This window comes from Nelusetta ayraudi, unplaced genomic scaffold, assembly GCF_046127955.1.
Source record: "Nelusetta ayraudi isolate G7.1 ecotype Tasmania unplaced genomic scaffold, CSIRO-AGI_Nayr_v1 ptg000021l, whole genome shotgun sequence".
Classification (NCBI taxonomy): Eukaryota; Metazoa; Chordata; class Actinopteri; order Tetraodontiformes; family Monacanthidae; genus Nelusetta; species Nelusetta ayraudi.
The window spans coordinates 221,213-239,933 of record NW_027466071.1 but is presented as its reverse complement, the minus strand read 5'-3'; the positions used below and the strand labels follow the sequence as shown (position 1 = coordinate 239,933).

At 45.1% G+C, this 18,721-nt stretch overlaps 1 protein-coding gene and 1 long non-coding RNA gene across 4 annotated transcripts in view; one reads left to right on the top strand and one right to left on the bottom strand.

Annotated features, from left to right (window-relative positions):
- dlgap2a (discs, large (Drosophila) homolog-associated protein 2a) overlaps positions 1 to 18,721 on the top strand; it is a 147,759-nt gene that overhangs the window by 119,132 nt on the left and 9,906 nt on the right. For all 3 annotated transcript variants that reach the window (XM_076027481.1, XM_076027480.1, XM_076027482.1), the window contains 3 exons: positions 1,193 to 1,409; positions 8,640 to 8,699; positions 15,294 to 15,685. In XM_076027481.1, coding sequence (XP_075883596.1) covers positions 1,193 to 1,409; positions 8,640 to 8,699; positions 15,294 to 15,685 — 669 coding nt within the window. The remainder of the gene's footprint in view (positions 1 to 1,192; positions 1,410 to 8,639; positions 8,700 to 15,293; positions 15,686 to 18,721) is intronic.
- On the bottom strand, positions 1,231 to 13,197 carry LOC142888981 (uncharacterized). Its single transcript, XR_012926766.1, has 4 exons — positions 12,773 to 13,197; positions 11,047 to 11,095; positions 1,697 to 1,801; positions 1,231 to 1,379 (listed from the first exon to the last, which is right to left on the bottom strand). It is a non-coding gene; the product is annotated as an uncharacterized LOC142888981 (long non-coding RNA).

The following is an 18,721-nucleotide window of genomic DNA, read 5'->3' as shown; positions in this document are numbered from 1 at the left end:
ATAGTGCAATAATTCCCCCGCATGTTTCATCATCCGCACCGTCAGTTCAAGGCCACGTCTTCATACAATCAACTTTCTAATTCCTCCACTTTTTTTCTCCATAACATACCACTGAAATGTTATGTAGAGCCCATTCAGACATATAATTGATTTTTTATTATTCCCCTCTTATACAGTCAGCCAAATAATGTACTCACACATCTGGAAAACGAAAAGGTGCATAAAGATTTCACGACCAAATCTATTCAAACATCACGAGAGTAATACAAGTTATCTTTGGCCTCTACAATTACAAGACGGTAAATGGTAAAAGAGAGGCTCAATGTGGTGGCCATTGGCTTCCAGACATTTATGTGTACGCCGAACTGCTGCTGCGGGTTTTAAAAACATTTTTGTTACCTCAACACTTGTTGATGCTACATACACGAGGGTAATGCCATCTGTTGGGAAAACATCATGCAAGAGTACATAATATTGAAATTTGATCAAACTTCAAAAGAGGTATCCAGATTTATTTACTTGTACAAATTGTACACGTATGTAAGTTTTTCTATTCCTGATGTGTGCATGCGTTATTTTGGCTGACTCTGTATTATGTTATACTTTACTGCACAGTATTTCCAGATGAAACACTTCAGATCAAGTATTACCCTACTCTGTTGGTTTTTCAGTCTCCTATCCCTCAACTCATTTCCCTCCAAAAAAATCTAGATGTTTGTTATTCATCAGTCATTTTAATAATAAATCAATATTGCACGTTAGTATCCAAAAGGGCGACAAAAATAGCCTTTTGCCAGCTCCAAATCAGAGTTGCTAAAGCAAGCTTTGTAACACACTCTGATTCTATTGTTTGTTGTATTCACATGAGTCATGAGGCTCTTCGCCAACTGCCAACAGCCCACAAGGTATTTTTTTTCCCTTTGAAAATATGACAACAATTTCCCCCCCAAAAAAATACTTGTTTCTATGACATTATACAAATGGACGGGTCATTAATATCTCTGTCCCATTTTTGGTTGTGCTGTTATTTTATCTGAACAACGGCCTTTTGTCAGAATTCCAACAGAAACTGGCTGCAAACAGAGCGTCCGGTCATTAGAACAAAACAGGGGGGGAAAAAATGACTCACTTTCCATAACAAAGAGTAAGGCCTGCTCATGATTTCTTTATTTCTTTATTTTGTTTGGCGCAGATGAGCGAAACAGAAATTAACGGCCAGTTTGAGTCCGTGTGCGAGTCGGTGTTCAGTGAGGTGGAGTCCCAGGCCATGGACGCCTTGGACCTGCCCGGTTGCTTCAGAACCCGGAGTCACAGCTACCTGCGAGCCATTCAGGCCGGCTACTCCCAGGACGATGACTGCATCCCACCCATGAGCTCCACTGTTACCTCCACCATAAGGTCCACCACAGGTAAGGATGATTGGAAATACAATTACTTTCTGTTTGCATTCGCTATTCTTGATTAGCGCTGTGCAATGTGTACCATCCTGGATGTTAGTTGTTTTTGTTTTTTTTGGTGTGTTTGTATTTATTTTCAAATCGACCCCCAAAGTTACTGTTAGCTTCTACCAATGATAAAGGATGAATTAAAAAAAAAAAAAAAACAGTGCAAGTGGGTCCTATCCTCAAACAGTCTCATACATTTGCATGAGCCATCCTTGTTTGTTGTCATTGTTTTTGATCTGATGTATATTAACCTGTAGTGGCCTCTCGTGAGCTGTGCCAAATCATCCGACTGTATTTTTGATACAGTGCCTCATCTGCTCGTCCATTGGATGCATCAGAAAGTAAAGCTATGAACCCTATTGAAAACCACAAGTGGAAAATTGCCTGATTTAAAATTCATGTCACAATAAGAATATAACTGCACTTTTTTCCCCTCAATTGAAGAACCAGATTTTTTTCTTTTGGTGCTGCATTTATTTTGATAAGCTGGGTGAAGGAATGGATAACTTGTGATATGTAAAATATACCGTGCTTACCCGCAGACCCAGTTTTACTCAACAGTTCCGATAAAAGGTCTTCACTCCCAGATTGCTTACTCTACACAAATGAACATGTACCAGCTCATTTTGTGCAATTACAACAGTAGTCGTAAAAACCATTGAACCTGCAATTTAACTGCTTGTTAGTCACATACCACATGCAAAAACACTATACCATACTCAACACATACATATATTTTTGATTCCGAGCCTTGATTGTAAATTGTAAGCAGCTGGCTGTCTGAAAAATTCTTATGATTGCTGGATTCGCAGAGGAAATGGCATGTCCTTGAACAGATGAAGAATGTGGGAAGAAGAAGAAGAAAAGATGTCTGAAGAGAGGTCTGAGTGGATTCCACCTCTTCACACAGTAGATTTGCTCATTCTAACCACGTCAGTTGGGCGCCAGTAGGGAGGTTTAGAGGTGTGGCCATCTGGAGATGTGCTTATGATCCATTGCTTACAATTGCAACTGTTTGCTTACACTGCTTTCTCAGTAAACCAAAAACACCATGGCATCCATAAGATGTTGCCTTTGGTGTGGATTTTGCAAACTCTTTGGACGTGTTGCCATTGGTGCATTCAAAAAACCTCTCAAACTGTACATCACATTTTCAATAGGGTTCATACGATACATCCTGACCGATGGGAAGTGGTTGCGAAGCTTTGCTCATCTTTGCCTCCTTTCATTGCACAAAGTACACATTCCTTTGCCCCAAGTGAAAGCAGAAGAGCATGCAAGGACTGTTCTTGTAACTGATTCATTAGGCTTATTGTCCATTATTTTTGTGCATTGAAAAGATGTGAAGAATGCATGCCACAAAACTGGGTTGAGAAGGCAGTGTAAGCCATTACTCAAATGAGTCAAAATGGGTACACCCCCAGTGTTTCACTGTTCATTGTATAGTCTTTTATGGTGTTCAACATAATACACCCAATACACATTTATAGTATACAGAAAAATGAATTGGAGCATATGTCATAATTAATAATTTATTTTACTCCTCTACATTTTTGCTATTGTCTTATTTTGACTCATGGCATTTAGTGCATGATTTGATGTAGCTGCTTTGTGGCAATAAAATAAGCGCATTCTCTCCAGCTGTTCACACCTTTGGCCATATCACAGATACATATTTACATTTGTCTTCCAGACAGAAATTATGTGCAGGAAGACTCTTGTTTACCTGACCGGGACAGTGCGCAGGAAGATTTGGCACACACGGCCCCTTTGACTCACGATGATCTAGGCTGCCCCATCAGAAGAGACAGACTATACCAAGATACCATGGGAGCTACAGCAAAACCTCTGTCTGGTCCTCTGTCTGGTCCTCCTGTTTCTCCAAGTCTCTTCAGATCGGCTCGAGCTAGGGCTGCAGAGCGACCATCACCAAAAGCCATTCAAGCTAGCATCAAGGAGTCTGCAACTTTGGCTGCAGCCATCAGTATGCAGTGGAAAGAAGAAGTTTCTGCAATGCGCCGAGAACTTGCCGACCTAAGGAGGGACCTTTGCAAAGAGCTCCGTGCTTTCAATAGTAATTTCAACACTTTCACACAGCACTATAACACATGGTCTCCCCAAGGTGGCAACATGGCTGCTGGAGCTGATGTTGTTTTTAGCCGAGGGACAGCATCAAGGCCAGAAGTAGGTGGAGGGCTAGGGAATGTAGGGCTTGGAGTCTCTGCACCAGATCAAGGTGCAAGTGGAACAAGGGAGAAGAGGACCCAGGTATCAAAAGTGTCTGTGGGGACCCAGGCCAGAAGCAAGGTACTGGTCCGGCAAAGTACGGCAGATGCAGCTGTAAATTGTCCAGAGGAGAATGAGGAAAAGAGAAGTGCCCGCAAAAATCTGCCCAAGCAGCTCTCAATGGACCCAAGTATTCTTGCCTGTCCGCAATCAATGTATGTGGAAAGCGCCATCCCCCTTACTTTAGATCCAATACTTCCAGGCTCCACTAAGGCAGCTGAACCTGTGCCGTCTGGTTCAACTGCTGTGCCTTCTGAAACTAAAGCAGAATCAGTTACACAGCACCACTTGACCAAAAGTCAATCGAACACAGCTCCTACTGTACCATTTATTACCACTCCTGTTGCTGTGCCAATATCTTCAGAGACAACTCTTGAAAGCCCTCAGGATTTAGAGACTGTAGTACAAGAAATGCCAGTAATTGTGCAGAAACTAGAACCAGTTCCTAAATACCAATCAAATACCGAAGCATCTCATTCTGACGATTCAAAAATGCTGTACTCAGGAGGGATTGAGACGTGTACAACACAGCTACCATATCCGGTTCCTGTTGTGACCGTGTCTCCACCAGAGGACCCTGATTATGAAATGTCAGATTCAGAGTCTCCTGATCCAGTAACTGAGGACAAGATAGATCCAGAGTCTCAGAACACTACAGCTATGAAATTTTCCGGTGAAGGATTAGAAGATCCAAATCACACTGAGTGTGAGCCGAAAGCATCAGATATACCCATGGGTCTCGATGAATCCAGTTGTCACTGGGATGTTGTTGAACCTAGTATTTTAGAAACTGACATATGCCCTTCAATTGTGGTATCAGAATACCTTGACCCAGACTTTCCTGCAAGCCCAACTGACAGTGATTCCAATCCAGATCCCATTATTGCACTTCCAGATGAGCTTCCTGGACCTCCATCAGACGGAGTGACATCAGCCTCAACCCCAGATTTTAGGTCTGACGACGCACCACACTGCACTGAAACAGACTCGCAAGATTCAGAGTGGCCTCCTCTTCCAGAACCTCTTGATACCACTCCTATTTACCATGCTGATCTTGTGCACTTTGATTTGGTTATGCTAACTTCCTTTGATCAAGATGATCTTGATTCAGTGTTCATGGACCCTGAACCAGAACCATTTGATCTGGATGATGATTCTCAATCTACTGCAGAAGATTTCAATCCATATTGTCAAAGTTCTACTTTACCTATCCTTGACCCCGGCAGCCTTTGCTCTCAAGATCCCTCACAGTCGGCAAGTGCTGTCTATTTGGATCCCGCTCTGGAATATCGCTTGTCTCACATACCTCAGAACGTAGCTCCAGGTGTCCCACTGCCACAAGTCACTGTCACAATATCCCCTCCCAGCTCAATATCCCCTGACACATCGCTAGAAATGGACTTTGGGCCAGCTTCGCCTGACAGAAATCCTTCAACTCCAGAATCTGAAGCACTCTCCGAAGACCTACCACAGTTAGAGTCTGACGATGTGTCTGTACCCCAGGACCAAATGGAACTTATTGAAGATGAGTCCCTGATTGGACAGGAGAGGCCTTCAAGTGAGCAGGCCTTTCTTTGGTGCAGGTGGCAAAAGAGGGGCCAAAGACGAATGTCCATGCACAGGAGTGCCAGTGTGGAACTCTGGAGCCAGAGATACGAGTACAATAGTGCGGAAATCACATACGTATCTCTTACCCTGTGATAGCTCATACCTCATTCTCAGCAGGCAAAATGTAGCTCAAAGTATATTTATAATTCATGGTTTGTAGCCTCCAGTGCACTGAGAAGAAATGTGCACATCTAAATGTCATTTGATCATTGACATTCAGAGCAAGGACTTCCTCACACACAAACTCACCATGATAGTTCAGGCAAAGGGACTGTGCCGCTAGTAGCACAAACCACGACACATACTGCAGTACTGACTGATTTTATTTGAACAGTTGTGCTCCAGAACTGAAATATGAAACACGGTATAAACTTTACTAATGTCGCTGCCATCACTGAAGACACTTTTCAGTCCAGCATATCACATCATAGACACTACAAGATGATCTCTTTCAAAAAAGAGTCTCTTGGTGCTCAGTTGTAATATACAGAGAAGATGGCCTCCGGACTGACATCTGAACTTGTCCTCTGCAAGACTTGACAAGACTTCAGCTCTCAGCTTATCGTCACTCTCGAGTGAAATGAATTGATCTTGCCAGTTATCATATAACTATAAAGACTAATTGTTTACTATGTGAGCCGTCCGATAGACACTGCAGTTGTAAAAAAAAAAAAAAAAAAGAAAGAAAGAAAGAAAGAAAGAAAATCAAAATGTGTTGGAATGCTGTTTGCACAATCACTGATGGAGCTGGATCATCACTGTACTGTTAACCTGTTTGCAGAGAGAAAAAGAAAATCTTATATTTACGCTGATGGTGACATATAATTGCAGATGAGTCCAGTCATAGTATGTAGCGTCTCTATGTAATTATTTTTTTTTTGGCCATTAAATATACAGACATATACACATATTTTGCTGGACAATATGCGTAGTGGTACATTATTTCGACAGTATACATTAAAATGTGATTTATTCCATGTGATAATCTAACAGTAATAAAAAGCCGTTGCGGGAGGCAGAGTTGTATTTTTTACTGTAAAGCATTATCTTGCTCAGGAATCAAAGACTGAGAATGTAGGACGACTATTGGGGCATAATTGTAAAGACGGGTTGAATTGTGTTTCTTCTACAGAAAAACAAAAAACAAAAAACAAAAACTGTTCTACATTGTGTGGCTGTTTTTAAACCTGTGTTCCATGAATTAATGAATTATTATGTTGTAATGATGCATGACAGACACCCCTGTTTATTTATTTATTTGATTATTTAGATAGTCTTTTTATATGCTCACGGTAAGTCTATCAGTCTCGTCATGGATCCATGATGATACCAGTGCATTGAAAAAGCCCCCAGAACTGCGGAGAAGAAGCATAGTTCTGCAACCAGCAATGAAAATAGAAAAAGCCAGGCCAATCATGACATGCATCTGTGCTGTATCCCATTAACAGCCTCGATATGCTTTCTCCTGTCTGTGCTCCTATTAACTGCACTGAAATTAAAGAGAGCTCTGAACTGAATGTCACAGAGCTGCCAAAAAAAAAGACTTTTTGCTATTTGTTAAAATGAATACGTGCAGGAAAAAATATTTTGCCAACTAAACTGAATCCTGAATGGCAAAAATAAATGCATAAAATGATGCACCAACTTTTTTCTTTTTTTTTTTTCAATCTTTGTAAATGGAGCTTGGTTCACTGCGAAACCCGATATCCAGATGTATTCTGTGTTCTGAACTGGGTGGCAGACTTTCTTTTTTTTTTTTTTTTTTTTTTCAAAAGCTTTAAGCAGATAGTAAACTTTGAGCAGCAAAACACATCAGGCCTTTTATTCTTTTTTTCTTTTTTTAGTGGATGTTGGATCAAAGAGAAGGGTGCGGAGTGGTGCAGAAATTTCCTCCTAATTGTCTCAGCTTAGACTTTGTAGAGACACATGAGACGACGAATCCAGCTTGCCGCTAAGAGTGCTCCTCAGAAAGCAGCTTGCACTGTTGTGTTTTTCATGATTCATCCGACAATTATCCAGGAATAGAAATGGCTTTAAGGAGAAATTCATCTTTTTTTTTTGACTTGTTTACTGTGACAAATGTACTTGATGTGACCTTTGAGGGACTTTCAATGTACTGTTTTCAAACATACCTTTTATCGGGGTTTTTTTTTTCATACAAAATGTTCTCAAGCAAGAGGACGGTGTACCTAGATTGGGTAAAAAAAAAATTGTATCTGATATAGTAAAATTTTGAAGTGTAAATCCGTTGCCTAAAAGAAAAAAATACGCCTTTTGACACATAGTTTTTCCTTTACGTAGCATCTTGATGTTTGCGAGCCTATGAGTTGCACCAGATTCAACCCCTGGGCCCCCTTCGCGACGCAAAATTAGTCACAGAAGTTTTCAGACACAGCTCGTCGGTGTTTGCTTTTAATGTGTATGTTTAAAAAGTAGGAGAGAATAATTTTGAAATCCAAAATTATAAGAATATTAACTTAATTTTGGACATTAAGACATCAGTACTGAGGAAGTTCTTCCTAGTCAAAGAAGATAGCTTCTTTCAGCAAGTCATTGCAATGAACCAAGAACCATGGGGCCGAACTTAAACCACCTCATGTAACCAGCAGCAAGAATACAGTCCGTCTTACACTTGTTATGATATTATTGTGACCAGATACGTTTCCTGCCCTTTAAAGGCTTAAAATCACAAAATCTTTCTTCTTTTTCTGAGACATTGCAACTCCTTGTCACGGTGAACGTCTTGAGTGAGCCGCAATTGGATGCATTTCAGCAGCCTCAAACAGCAGACTTTTTTCTTCCTCCTCTTTTTCTTCCTCTTCTCCACATTTGGTCTTCTTGCGAGCGCGTTGCAGTGTCGGGCCACTGGTGAGACCAGTGTTTTGATGAGGTCGCAGGGTCGCAGGGTCGCGGAGGCGCTTCACGCGGGTGTGCGTCAACCTGTCCATGCGCATGAGCCTCAACCGCAGGTCACTGCATCCGTCAGTGATGTAAGTGCTCCAAAAATGACACGCAACAACAGGGCTCAGTCTGACGGCCGCTCGCCGTGTTTCCTGTCTGACCAACGACTCCTCTTCTTTGCCTTCACCGAGCGAAAGCGGTTTTCCAGCAGTATATCACGAGTGCACTGTCGCAATTTGGCCCCCGGCTTTGACTTGGCAAGGCGACGCAGGATGATCCTCCTGGCCTGGAGCTGTTTTTGTGCATATCCTCTGTATTCCACAAACAGGTCCTGCTTTTTTGTGTGTTGGGCAGATGTGCCCACTGTTCTGAACCTCCACCCCGCTCCCTTGTTTTCAGGGATCCAGTTCTGCCTCCCCTCCACCTGCAGCACCGAGCGGACCCCCCAGCAGACCCCAGGTAAAACCCGCCACCGCCACCCCGGCCCCTCCTCTGTCTTTCTCTTACCTCCTGACGGACAGGAGGAATATTTTTAATGTGGCAGTGGGAAGTTGATATTTAAAGGTTACTTGTGTTATATTTTGAGATTATGAAGAAGAAACAGCAATGTTAGGCAGCGCTCTTTCACTTATGTCTTCTTGGGGACTCCTTAAGTTCACTCTCCCGAGCTTGCCAGTGAACTACTTTGGCCTGCGCACCCAAACATGGATACCTCGTCTACCATATTCTTTGTTTTGTCCATATGAAGACGTGAGCAGTCACACTGAATACGAAACGCACTGGATCCACACCATACGTCTTTGTAAATTCTTATATGTACAGCATATATGTCAACCGTTCTAAGGGTAAGAAAACCAAATTACTTTTAGTGTACTGTGATTATATGATTTTATTAATGTATTTATAGGCAGTGTGATTAGCTTTTACTAACATAAAAATCATAAATCGAGACAAACATTACACACTGGACCTTCAAGCTAGTGTTTCGTTCCCTTCCAAATTAACACATTCACACCTTTTCCTGAGAAGAAGTGTTGGGACAAGTAGCCACCCCGCTGCCAGGCTGAAAATAGGCCCAGCCCTGTGCATCACTGCTGATTCATCGTTTGCCTTTATGCTCACGTTATGATCGGCCCATTTTATTTATTGGCTGTTTTTCACGAGCGCAACTTTGAGGGGAGCGTCGACTCCAGCGGCAGGCCGTTACTTTCGATTCGTTGCCGCCTCTTTCCGCTAACGTCGCACCACTTTGTTTGAGCCCCGAGCGTGACAGCTCATTTGTTAAGAGTGTTTTCGCCGCCCTGCCGCCACCACTGCCGCTGCTGCTGCCGCCACGTGGCATATTTATGATAGCGAGCGCTCTCCTAAAGCGACATCTCTCAAAAAGTTTGGACTCAAACACCCTCCGAGCTTCGCGGAGGCTCTTTGCAGTGAATTGTGGCACTGACGCCACGTTGATTTGTCTCGTCGAAGGGTGGAGGTTAAGAGCCCGGTGACGGGCGCAACGTCAGGAGCTTCTGGATTAGTGGAGCTGCTCCATGGGACAACAGCTGTGGCAGTGGAAGTCGGTGTATTTCACTCCGAGGACTTCAGTGACGGAATACTTAGCCCTGCCCTAAATTAATACGGCTCATAATGCCACCCATCCGGAATAACTCGAGAACCCATACAGAATCACACTTGCACACCACGTCCGCTGCCTGTCCAGGCCCGTTGAGCAACATTTCAGAGCATTTAAAATGAATAAGCTCACATTCACATTTCAGAGTAGGAAACTAAAATCTCAAATATTGTCAAAACTTACAAATTAAAGGCAATTTTAAAGTGTTTGCCAAACGACGTTCTGTGAGCTTAAACAAGTTTGTCACAAAAAAAAAAAAAACGCATTGTTGTTGTACACCAACGACACGACAGGGGGAAACAAACTACTCATAGAAAATAAAAGTAAGCAGATTATTTGCATGACGATTCGGCTACTAAGCCTTTACCTTTTCCTCAGTCATCGTGGGTTCGTCATGCTAGTTGACAGATCCATTTTAGGCCAGCAGAGAAGTGCCCTGACGACCCCACACTGGTTAAATTAGGGCACAAGCAATTGCGAGCATCACCATTCATCGACTGATCGCAAAAAGCGGTCACATTACGCCGCCACGGGGCAGTTTCGTCCGTGGTGAACGACACATCAGTTCATCACAAATGCCCAGGACGACTTTTGTCTGCTGCTATAATGACTCCGCCGCACTGTTTATTCATTTCCCCGCCCGCTATTTTTATCCCCATTTCTCGATCGTTTCCGGCCGCGACGCTCATGACAGCGCTGATAATGGAGGCAAACATTCGTCTTCCTCTTGTCACCGCCGTCCCCTCCTGGTCATTTACATACTCCCCTGAACGTCTACAGGGAGGAAAAAAAAAACCTGCTGCTGCATTTACTTTACACAGATAAATCCGCTCGGCGAGGGAGACTCTTAACATCGTGTCTCCACCAGCACTAGCACCGCCGCCGCATCACCCTCATGTTGGCATACAAGTCGGCCCTGATAGATCGAGAAGTCCTAACAGAGATTGAGTGGCTGAGTCACTACCTTTTTGTCTGCTGTTAATCAGCCTCACAGAGCCGGTAGGGCGTACATGTGCTTGTGTGCGTGTGTGTGTGTGTGTGTGTGTGTGTGTGTGTGTGTGTGTGTGTGTGTGTGTGTGAGAGAAAGAGGGAGAGATTATAGAGGAATAACTCTGAATATGTTCAGCCACCTCCAGGTACTCGCGGCGGTTTTATCATGGCGACAAATGTTTCTTCAGATCTCACCTGCGAGCGAGGGGACTCTGCTGCTGCTGCTGTTGTTCCTGTTTTCATCCTGCAATAAATAGAAGGAGATATTCATCGCAGGGCCTAAATAGGAGAACATAATGTGAATGATGAGGAACTAGAGGCTGTTGTCGCTCTCAGCTTGGGAGACTCTTCCAGTGGATTGCAGCCGCGACTGACCCTGTCTGCAATGTCGTGAAACTTGACATGATGCGTGATTAATCATTTTTCATCTTCACCGTTTCTATTGCCTTTCTCTTCACCCCTCCCATTTACTGCAGAAATCCTCCCACCAGTCTTCTCCAGCCTGCCAACAAAAGCCGTCTTTTAGGTCTTTAACTCGACCTTTGAGTAAGCAGGCGCTAAGATAAATCAATAAATAAATAAATGCATGTTTTTTAATCAGTCCACGGTGAAGCCACAAGAGGCTCTAAACCTTCCTGAAGCACCCGCCAGATGGTTGTAGCCGCCTTTGTTGTCTCTCCTTCCAAACGTGTTGAGGCCACAAAAATGTTTTTGTCTAGGTTTTTTTTTGTTTTAGTTTTTTTTTTTGCAGAAGGATGTTAACAGAAAGCTGAAGACGTTCCTTTTTTTTTTTTTGAAGACCTTCCACCGCTGCTCCGCTAGAGTCCCGGATGGAATAACAAAGATCAGTAAATGTTTACTACACATAGGACCTTGAGGTAATTAAGTGTGATGGTGAGGTTGCAGGATAACGAAGGTGGAGTATTTTAGATGGAGGCTGATGATTGGCTGTGGCCACCCCTAAAGGGAACGGCCCCAAGGAGGAGGAGGAGGAGCAGAAGAAGAAGGCGTTGCTGTGTCCTAAATTGGCTTCTTCTGCCAAAGTCTGGTGTTGAGAACCGTGACTTCTAAAACGAGAACACTGCTCTGGCACTGAAGCATTATGGATGGAAGTCATATGCGCTCCCCTCAGTGACGTGCCCACCAGCTTCGGGTGGATGGGGGGGTGGGGGGGGTACCCGATAACCCCTCCAACTCATCCGCCTTCGTGCATAAAGCACTTTTTTTTATGTGCAACATTTATCTCCGCTGTGGAAAAACCATTCCGTCGACGTTTCCCAGCCGGGCTGTTGAAATTGTTCACGCTTTGTTGTGTTTTATCTGCGAGCGACTGTGTTCCTCTTCGCGCCGCACATTAATATTTCGTAACAGGTCCAGTGCAAAGACGGGAGCAACAATTACGACTGCCCTCTGCACAGCCGGCTGCCTTTTAATGCTTCTATTTCGGGGGCCCCCTCCGAATCCGGCTTCCTAAACGCTTCATCTCTTCTTGCACTCTTGCCCCCCCCCCACCACCACCACCACCACCACCACCTATCCCACCCCCCCCGGCTCTCTGATTTATACTTGCAGTTCCGTACACACACTCTCTCTCTCTCTCTCTCTCTCTGCCTGCACACCATTCAGCTCCCCTCCTGGTGCCTCTTTCGTCTCCCATCTTCCTCGCTGATTTGCCTCGTCACCCGCATGACGTTCATTTTGTGAATGGACTCTGGCGTGAGTCATTAAGCCCCTCCCCCATCCCGAGACGCCCAACGTGGAAAGCCGTAGGCTATAAACGTCTGCAGCTATTTATAAACGCAGCCAAAAATACAACAGGGATGAAACAAATAAGGGAGGGGGATTGAAGAGGGGAGACTCGGGGGAGTTTGCAGGTTGCGAAGACGAGGAAAACTCTTTATGCGTTAATGACGCTCCTTACATTTATGTATTTTTTCCCACCTCCGGGCGCATCGGAAAAAATAAGTGAGGCGCCGTGGCTTCCAGGTGGCTGCTTCGCCTCTCCAGGGCTGGAAGTAGCTCAACTCTTCACCCCGCGACGACCTCCCTAATTGCTTCAGGTGGTGTAGAGGCATCTGAACAGGCGGCGAGAGAAACACGGAGTTCAAACACAGCATTTTCCTTTCTGGCGGAAAACAACGACCCCGCAACTCAACCTGCAGGCGAGACTCTGCCTCCCTCCTTCCCACAACTCGGAGGAAACCAAGGGCCCATTTACACGAACACTGGTTTCTCTGAAAACGCAAAAATGTTAAGTCGGTTTCGGTCTTGCTTTTACACAAAGTCTGCGTTTTCACTGAAACAGCAGAGACCGTAAGGTTTTGTGTTTTAAAGTAACTCGAAGCAGAAGTTTATCCTCACTGTCTTCTCCCCAGCGATCTTTCTTTCTGTTCTCTGTGGTGCTAAATGTTGTTTGCGAGCTGCTGCTTCTTTAAACACGGCGAGCTTCAGGTCTTCTTCTTCTTCTTCCACCTTCAGGGAGTAAACTTGCGGCGCCACACCAGGCCTGGCATAGGCACTACATCGTTTCCAGCGTCTCCATGTAAACAGGAAATTTTTTGAACACGGCTTCGTGTAAACGTGTTTTTTTCAAGAGGGTTTTCATAGAATTTTGTTTTCAAAAAAATCTGTCTCCGTGTAAATGAACCCCTAAACGAGTGACGAGACGCCGTGAGATTTTTCTCTTGGTGGATCCCTGGATAGGCTGCCGCCGACCTCCGCTCCTGCCACCCCTTCCCTCCCCCCACATGTTTTTTTGAAGTCCGTGTCCCCGTTTTGCACTTGACGGAGAGTAATCCTCCCGCCTTTCTATCATAAAGTGGATGGGATGAGAAGACGAGAGTTGTCAGGCTCTGCTGAGCCGGGATTCTCCTCCGTACATGAGCCCTTCCTGATTGCCACTCTGGGTTCCCGCCTGATCTCCGCGTCTCCGAGGCCGTCACTGAGTCTGTCTAAAAGGTTATGTATGCATTTGTAACAGGCCTGTACTTTCCAGCCAGCTCCATTCACCCTTGTGTGAGCATGATAATCGAGGAAAGGGAGAAAACAGACGAGGAGGAAAAAGGGTCCATGACCAACTAGATGATCGGCATATCGATCGATGATCGGCTTCTTCCCAGCCAATGTGTCCTGTCCTGCATTGGTCATGTGCAGCTTCACTATCCTGAAGTCTCAAGGCGACAACCTTCATGAATTGTGCAATTATTTAATATGCGAATATAGAAAGAAACTTGAGATTCTGACCACTTTTCCCTGGGAAGCACCTGAAATCAAGGTTGAATAAAAAGAATGTAGAGGCAGACAACTACATTTTGTCATCTATCAATAATAGTAAAAACAAAAAAATGTTCTATGACTTTGGTTAAGATTTGGAGAGGCGCCAATCGTAGTTTCCAATCATAGTTTCCAGAGTGTGATACGGAAAATCTATTTTAAAAACGATACGTAACTTCAATTGAAAAAGTTGCATCGAACAAGTCTGAAGTTTTGACTGTGAGGTTCAGAGAAATTCTCACCGTCTGCAGCCTCATCGGGCCGCACGCAGACGCCTCACGACTGTCGCTGATGGTCTATATATATATATACCCGACGCAGTTTTAATCACTTGTCATTCCTCTCGCCGGCTGAACTCAAATCATTCTTCCTGTTTTGTTTTCTCTCCGGATGTTCCTTCTGCCTCTCCGCCGCAGAAGTTAAGAAACACTACGTACCATGTTGCGACGAATATATTCTTTGACTTCTCTGATGCACTAAAAATAAAATCTCCTTGACTGATTTTCCACTGGGTTGGAGAACCAGGGTAACGTTTTCCATCGTGAATATAGCCAGATTCTATGTCTCTGCAAACGGTCTCAGTGAGTGGTTCACTTATCACTGGCGTCATCTGTGGCATTTACCAACGTTTTCTTCCAACATGCTTTTCACCTGTCAGTAAACTCCCCCAAAATGATATAGTAAATCAATCTTTTGTTTCTTTTGTTGGCTCCAAAAAATGTTGGACCCCCCTCTGTGATATCACAAAGAGCACCAATGCCTCTCCCCTCACTACATCTCCAGCCAGCCACTCCTACGACCTTCTGAGCCGTTGTCGCTGCCTGTTTTTGTCTTTGTGTCACCAAACATACCCAGGGTCCATTTAACAAGAAGCTAAACAGAGGGATAGAAATGCTGTTTTCCAGACATACATGCTTATAATATGGGGACTTGGTATCTGTACACACAGTATAAATAACACCAGCAGCACCAGGTGTGTGTGGTTGGAGGACACTGGAGGAGGAGGAGCTGTCAGACACCAAATGGAATATTTATAACTCGATGATTCACCTTGTCTTTCAAAGAAAAGGGCTTCTTAGACTCAGCCGCCAAGTTCAATGTTCATCCCACTGAGGTAATGCCACCGTTGATTACTTTCACCATGCATTCGTGTCCTCTGTCTTCTCCAGCCATCACCTACACGCCCAACTACAAGAAGACCCCGCCTCCCGTCCCGCCCCGCACCACCTCCAAGCCCCTCATCTCCATCACGGCCCAGAGCAGCACAGAATCCACCCAGGACGCCTACCACGAGGCCAGGCTACCGCGCGGAGGTCTCTGGGCTCCCGACGAGCTGGCGCTGGGCCTGGGCCTGGGCCCCGGCAGGGTCCTCTACAACTCCACCGACAGCCTGGACAGCACCAAGGCCGTGACCATCGCCATGGAGGCGGCCAGAGTGATGGCCGGGAAAAGGCACCCGTCCACAGACAGCCACAGCTCGGTGCTCACCTGCGACAAGGCCATCCTGGTGTCCAAGGCCGAGGAGTATCTGAAGACCCCGCGCTCCTCAATCGGGATCCAGGTCGGTGTGGTCTGGTGGGGGATTGGGGTGATGGGAGTTCGGGGGATGGAGGGAAGGGGGTCAAATGAGCAGGGAGCCGTTCTCGTTGGCTCCCTGCTGGAAGCCAAAAATAGAAAGCGTGAGTCATCGCGCCGCAATCCGTCAATTAAAATTCAACTCATGCTTGCCACGGGTTTTTAGCGAATGATGCCCCACTCCACGGTTCACTCACTTCGCCGATGCTCAGTGTACTGTATACATTTCTCTCCTGCAGCTGCCGTCCTGCGAAGCCTTGCTCTCCAGCTCTCTTTTTTTCTACCTTTCCTCATCCCTTTAGGCCTCGTTCTCTGACGTTGTAGCTGAGGTTCTGGTGTCATGGGCCCCCAGGGGGATCTCCTTTGGTTCCCGTAGGTTCAGTTGAGGCTTGCATCTGGGTAGCAGCTCAGCCCTTGATTGAAGCTGAGGATTCAAGTCGCGACATTTTAACTTGAAAGTCATTGTAACCGTGTATTTTTTGCTCAGTGCACGGAAAATAGCAATTTGTTGTTTCCACTATTCGCCCTCCTGCCTATTATTCAGCTGCCAGCTCCTCTTTATCATCGCTCTCCCAAGTGTATATTTTCGCCAGGTGTGTTTTTCCCTTCGACTTCAAATGTTTGATTTAAGACTCACATCTTACACAACCCTCACTCCTTGCATAAATTCCATCACGGTTCACAATTTTGCCGTTTTGGCACTTTGGAGACCTAGAAATGGTTTTCAGGTGCTGCTCAAAACATTATTACTGTAGTATCACAGGTGATACTTGAAAGCCTCTCAGCTCGACGTAGCATGAAGCTTCGACCCAACACATAAATGATCCTGTCAGACATTAATGATGCATGAAGCAAGATATCTTAAGACACTGTGTGGAATTCTGTGTAAAGTGCAGCAATTAAAAATGACTGCTCCACTTTAACTGTGGCTCATTCAAATATTCTGTTGAAGCTCAACTTGCCCTTCATCCAGTTATAAAATTAGCACATTATCCACTGGCTTTTGTGTCAGATAATCACCTTAAAGCCCTGTCTAAAACAGCCAAAAATTATAATAAGCTTAGGAGTAAAAAAAAAAATGCAATTTTGTATCATATTCCAAAGATATGAAGGAGCAACCTTGCACAGCAGCTGAGCTGCTCACTTGCAAAATCTCACGCTTCCATCTATGTAACATCTGAAAGAAAGTACTAGCATTGCATTGCATTGCATTCTCTAAGGCAGCGAGGTTCAATTTTGTTGTCACAAAATTTGGAAGTAACTGCTGCTAGCAGCCTGTAGAAGAAGAAAAGAGCGGCTTTGGAATAGAGAAAAATTGATTGGGGATACCCTTTAAAAAAGCAACTTTTTAAGTGATTAGACAGATTTTCTGTCAATATCATACAGAGTTGACTGATTTTTACTGCCAGTGGCCTTCTATAAATGTGATGAGCTGCGATGCTCCGCAGTGGTCGACTAAACTATTGCCAAACGGTGGATTGGGCTCCAGCACCCCCACAACCCTGATAGATGGATGGTTGGAACTAATAAAAGCACAGCCGTACTGCACTGTGGCTGCCAATACTTACCAGCTTACATCTGTTTGGTCTTTGGTCTCGTTCTGAGGGGGCCGCTGGAATGAATGAGCAAGATTTCAAATCCCAGATGCAAGCAGTTCAGCTGCAGAGGCGCCGGATCTCACGACCCAGTCGTGGATGGAACCAGTGGGCCAGGCTCGACTGTGTCTCTGTTCATTTCCGCCGTCTCACCAGAGTGACTACTGCGGCAGTATTGCCGTGACATGAGGAGTGGTGTCCCGGGGCTGCACAAGTATCGATTTGTCAATATTGCAGACAGCTACAGTTGCGTGGTCATCATATTATGTAGCCAATCAGTCCGCTCCACGCGCTCCTGATGGTATAATTAACCTGAGTTCGCCTGCCGCTGTATCGATTGGCCATTTCTTCATTGACACCATCAGAGAAGGTCATGGTATCTTAACCCTTGATCTTTGACCCTCTGAGCGTGTTGGCGATCGGATTTCCCATAATTCTCGGTTACGACTTTGTCACTGCTTCAGATTTGCTTTTGCCATCTTCGAGCTCTTCCATGTTTGATCCAAAGTGTGTTTTGTTTTTTTTGGTTTAACAAAAAAAGTTGTGTACTGTGGATCTGAATTGTGAAGGAAAGAAACACAAAGGCTTTTAACCCAGGAGGGAGCAAGGTGCCTCAGCAAGCTGCGTCTCTGTCCACCAGTGCAATGGGCCCAAAAATAATGCATTGAAAAAAAAAACAAAGACAAACAGGGCAGATAGAAATCTCACAGCCTCCTCGATTATTTTGTTCCCCTTCGATCCCCGTTCATGACGCATGTTCTCTTTCACCGAGGTGGATTTGGTGTAGAAGGTCACCATGCTGAGCCGCTCCTGGCTGGTCCCTCCCGAGCTAACAGCTTCTCCCACCACTGGCCCGGCAGAATGCGAAACAGCTTTGGAAGAATGTCACTCGGCAGCTATTCTACCGACCGCTTTGGCTCACTGTCACAGCCATGACTTTGAGCTGAAGAACAGCACAGCTGGATCCTTCAGAGCCTTGCTGTGGCCATTCACGGATTGGATTCTTAAAATGTTTTATTTTTCTTAAAGACAGCCTCGATATTCCAAATCGTACGCGAGTGAAAACAGCTTTTTGCAGCTCTTAAAAGGCTTAGCAACACAGCTGACATCTGCGGAAATGCACACAACAAGAGTGCCAACGGGCTGTTCCCCCGGGTGAGCTGTGTGCGCGAGCGTGCTAATGTTTCCTCCTCAGCGACGCTCAAAAACGGGAGAGGAGAAGGGCTAAAAGACAAAGAAGGGGGAGACGAAGGGGGAGGCCACCAGGAAGATGAAAAAGAGAGCCGGCGAAATGAAAAAAAAGAAAGGGACAAGCGGCTGGAGAGACAGAGAGAAAGGAGTTAGCAACTGAAGGGCTCCGGGGAGTGGAGCCGTCAGTGATGAGGAGCCTCCGAGTCTGGTCGGACGGATCAGGATTACAGACGTGG